Source organism: Puccinia triticina, chromosome 3A, assembly GCF_026914185.1.
Source record: "Puccinia triticina chromosome 3A, complete sequence".
Classification (NCBI taxonomy): Eukaryota; Fungi; Basidiomycota; class Pucciniomycetes; order Pucciniales; family Pucciniaceae; genus Puccinia; species Puccinia triticina.
Genome location: NC_070560.1, coordinates 7215975 through 7219178, shown reverse-complemented (window position 1 = coordinate 7219178; position 3204 = coordinate 7215975). Strand labels below are relative to the sequence as shown.

Below are 3204 nucleotides of genomic sequence, written 5' to 3'. Positions count from 1 at the left end.
ATTTTTCAACAGATACAATACACAAGTATCTGAAGATACTGTATTGTATAGTATCTGTTTCACCGTTGCCGCGTTATACGTCATAAATGGTCAAATTTATGACGCGCGACCCCCGGGGGTTTCAACGTTTTGATGGCAATGGGGGGCAAAATTTGGGTTGCGGCGTCATAAATTCAACCATTTATGATGTACTAGAGGCCAAGGCGGCTTTGCTGCTGCAATATCAGGGGTCCAGCAAGAATATATCTACTAGGATGATTTATTCCCCATCTTCCAATGCACATGACTGATCAATATGGAACTCACCAGGTATTCCCTGTTAAACTTATAAAATTGTTTCATTATGGGCCACAAGTTTAAAACCATACATATAATTAAAACAAAAAACTCATTTTAGCATCACCAAACTTTTGGCATGCCTTGTTATCTATAATTTTACATTATTAATGATCATGTTTGCAAATTAAAGCAAACAAACCACAAAATATTTGGCTGAAGATCTAATTTCAATCAGGCCTCTTTATCCTCATAGCTTTCATGTATTTTACCACAGGTGTATCATCCTATCTCTTGCTCAACATAGATCAAATGTGCTGTTAGACTCAAAATTTTTATGGCACAATAAATGCATTATGATTGGTTCATCAATTATCCCATATTTTCTTTTCAACCTTGACTTCATTCTTCCCAGTAGAGCTAACAGGTGGAGTTTGTCACACTGGTCGTAATATCAGATATTAAACCTCCTTGAGTCCTCCCCCTCCACAGTCAATTTACTTCTGCCAAATCTTCTAATCCCTAAGTTTCCTTCTCTGCTTGCTGCACGTCATTTTTCTTCTGTTGCTTTATTCATGTCAAACATTTTGGGAAACTTTAAATTCAAATCCTTCCCCAACAATGCTTGCTTTCTTGACTTATAGATTTGAGTCACAGCTGCAATTGAGTTGAAGCCTCAAACCACTACAAGAAAAACTTGTTCAACTGATGCCAGTCAATATGCAAGAGCTCTGAATAACCTTGCACTGGTGCTATGCAAGCCTTTGTTCAAGGCTTCTGTTCATCAAGCTTCAATACACAGTCACTGTACATGCTGCGCAGTGACTGTGAAAAAAGAAATGGTCAAGTCTTTGGTCAACGCTACAACAGGGGTTACACCGGGGTATCTTGCATGTTGACTGGCATCAGTTGCACGAGTTTTGCTTGCAGTCAACCCATATTGGTCAGCACATTTATTCTTGTGCTGTTGTGTTGATTGCACCAAAAAGTCAAGCTATTGATAACTTATTATTAGGACAAGATCCTTTCATCTAAATGATCAACTCAAAAATGCTTGAGATCATCTCATATAATTTCACACATTTGAAAACACTTTTCTGATAATTGCTGATATGTTGGACAGGGCCGGGACTGACAGGCCGAGTACAGTCGGGAGGAAGTAAGCGATTGGCGCAGGCGGGAGTGAGCGTAGTTGAGCCGGATTCGCTGGGGTTGGTGAGGGTGTTGATGGAGAGCCGTTTGGTCTTTGGGGACAACTTCTTTTTCTCCTTTGGTGGCTTTGGAGGAGATGTCTAAGAGGGCGGGTGAGAGGGCTTGAGGGGTTCAGGCTTCGCGGACTCCATATTCGAACTGCCCTCTTGGGCCGGCAATTGAGGCGGTTTGATCGTCCGATCCGTTGTCATCTGCCTTGGCGAAGAGGGGGTAGCTTGAGACATCCTCATCTGTGTCTTGTGCAGCCCTCTGCTAGAGAGGCTCTGATTCGATGGCGAGCTGATCCGACAACAAGCCATCTTGCCACTCATGTTACTACCAAGGGAATGCAAACTTCTGCTACCCTTGGACACTTTGGTCAAGCCAAAGCTGATCGACTTGCGCGGCCCGCTTTGGTTTTGGTTTTTGAAGGAGCTGGTCAAGCGGGGCGAATATGGAGCTTCAGAGGAATTTCAACCGCTACTTTCGCCAGTTATCGCGTCCACGATCTCATCAATCCCGCTGCTTGATGTACCCATTGATCCAGAGCCGTGGTTGCTTCCGGTACTCCCTCAACTGGATGACATCTTGGTGGGGGACATGGGTATTCGATCCATCGGCTTTAAACCAAAGATAAATTCGCCATTATCTTTGGTTTGGAATCAATGGGAGGGCGGAGCTGGATGGAGCTGGGAGGAGCTGTGTCAGAACTGCGGAAAACAAGGTTACCACATGCTTCTGACCAGTATTGCCCAAGTTTTTTTTTCATATCCCCCCTAACCCCTAATTCCTAATCCCTAACCCCTAACCCCTAAAACCTGCCCCCAAAAACCTGCCCCCTATCCCCCAAATGGGGGATGGGGACAGGGGGGATTGAACCAGCAACCTGCCTATTACCTGGTTTGCAGCAGAGCTGCAAACCACTAGCACTACAGGCAAACAGGTGACGTTCCCGCACGCAGCGTCACCTGCGCAGTGACTGCGGCCACCAAAATTAGGTGACACTGCGCGCGGGAGCGACAGCTGTCTGCCTGTAGTGTAGGCTATGAAACATTTTCTGCCTGGGGCTGTTTGGGGGAATTTATTACCCAGGCCAGCTCCAATCAGCTCCATCCAGCTCCGCCCTCCCATCGGTTCCAAACCAAAGATAATGGCAAATTTATCTTTGGTTTAAAGCGGAAGAATTGGATTGACACAGGTGCTTGGTGGTGTGTTTGCTTAGCAGCAAGCCCGAGCTGATTGACTTCACATTGCTGGAATCATCAGAAGTTGCGCCACAAGAGTTGTTGTTCTTCGGGACCACAAAAGGTAAGGTGATACTAAACTTTGAGCCCTGGCCCACAGTTGAATCTACCCGCAACTGGCCACCCATGTTGTGCACAACTTGTCCGACAACGGCAAGCTTGAGACCAATCGACTCACACATTGCTTCATCATGTGATTTACCAGAGCCAACTTGTTAAAACGCACAGAAGATTTTCTCAAGTTGAGCTTTGGGGATGCCCTGGCCGGTATCAGTAACAGCCACCAAAATTCTGTTTGCAGAAGCAAGATTCATTGGTCAGCCTCACAAAGTATCAAGCTAATCAGCTGAGAAAGCACTTACCTGACAATGTCTTTGAGAAACCTGCGGATTCAGGGATGGAGATGGTGAATGCAAGCGAGGAGAGCTGGGGCAACTGGTTGATCTGATACTTATGGTGGCCGGATGAGTGCCCGCTCAGGTTTGTAGCTGAA

At 45.7% G+C, this 3204-nt stretch overlaps 1 protein-coding gene across 1 annotated transcript; it reads right to left on the bottom strand.

Annotated features, from left to right (window-relative positions):
* Positions 1-1568: 1568 nt before the first annotated feature.
* Positions 1569-1787, bottom strand: PtA15_3A785 (uncharacterized protein; the record flags this gene model as incomplete). The annotated part of the gene is made up of 1 exon (XM_053167787.1): positions 1569-1787. One exon carries the CDS (start codon positions 1785-1787, stop codon positions 1569-1571), a length of 219 nt encoding a protein of 72 aa, XP_053018970.1.
* Between the last annotated feature and the right edge of the window lie 1417 nt (positions 1788-3204).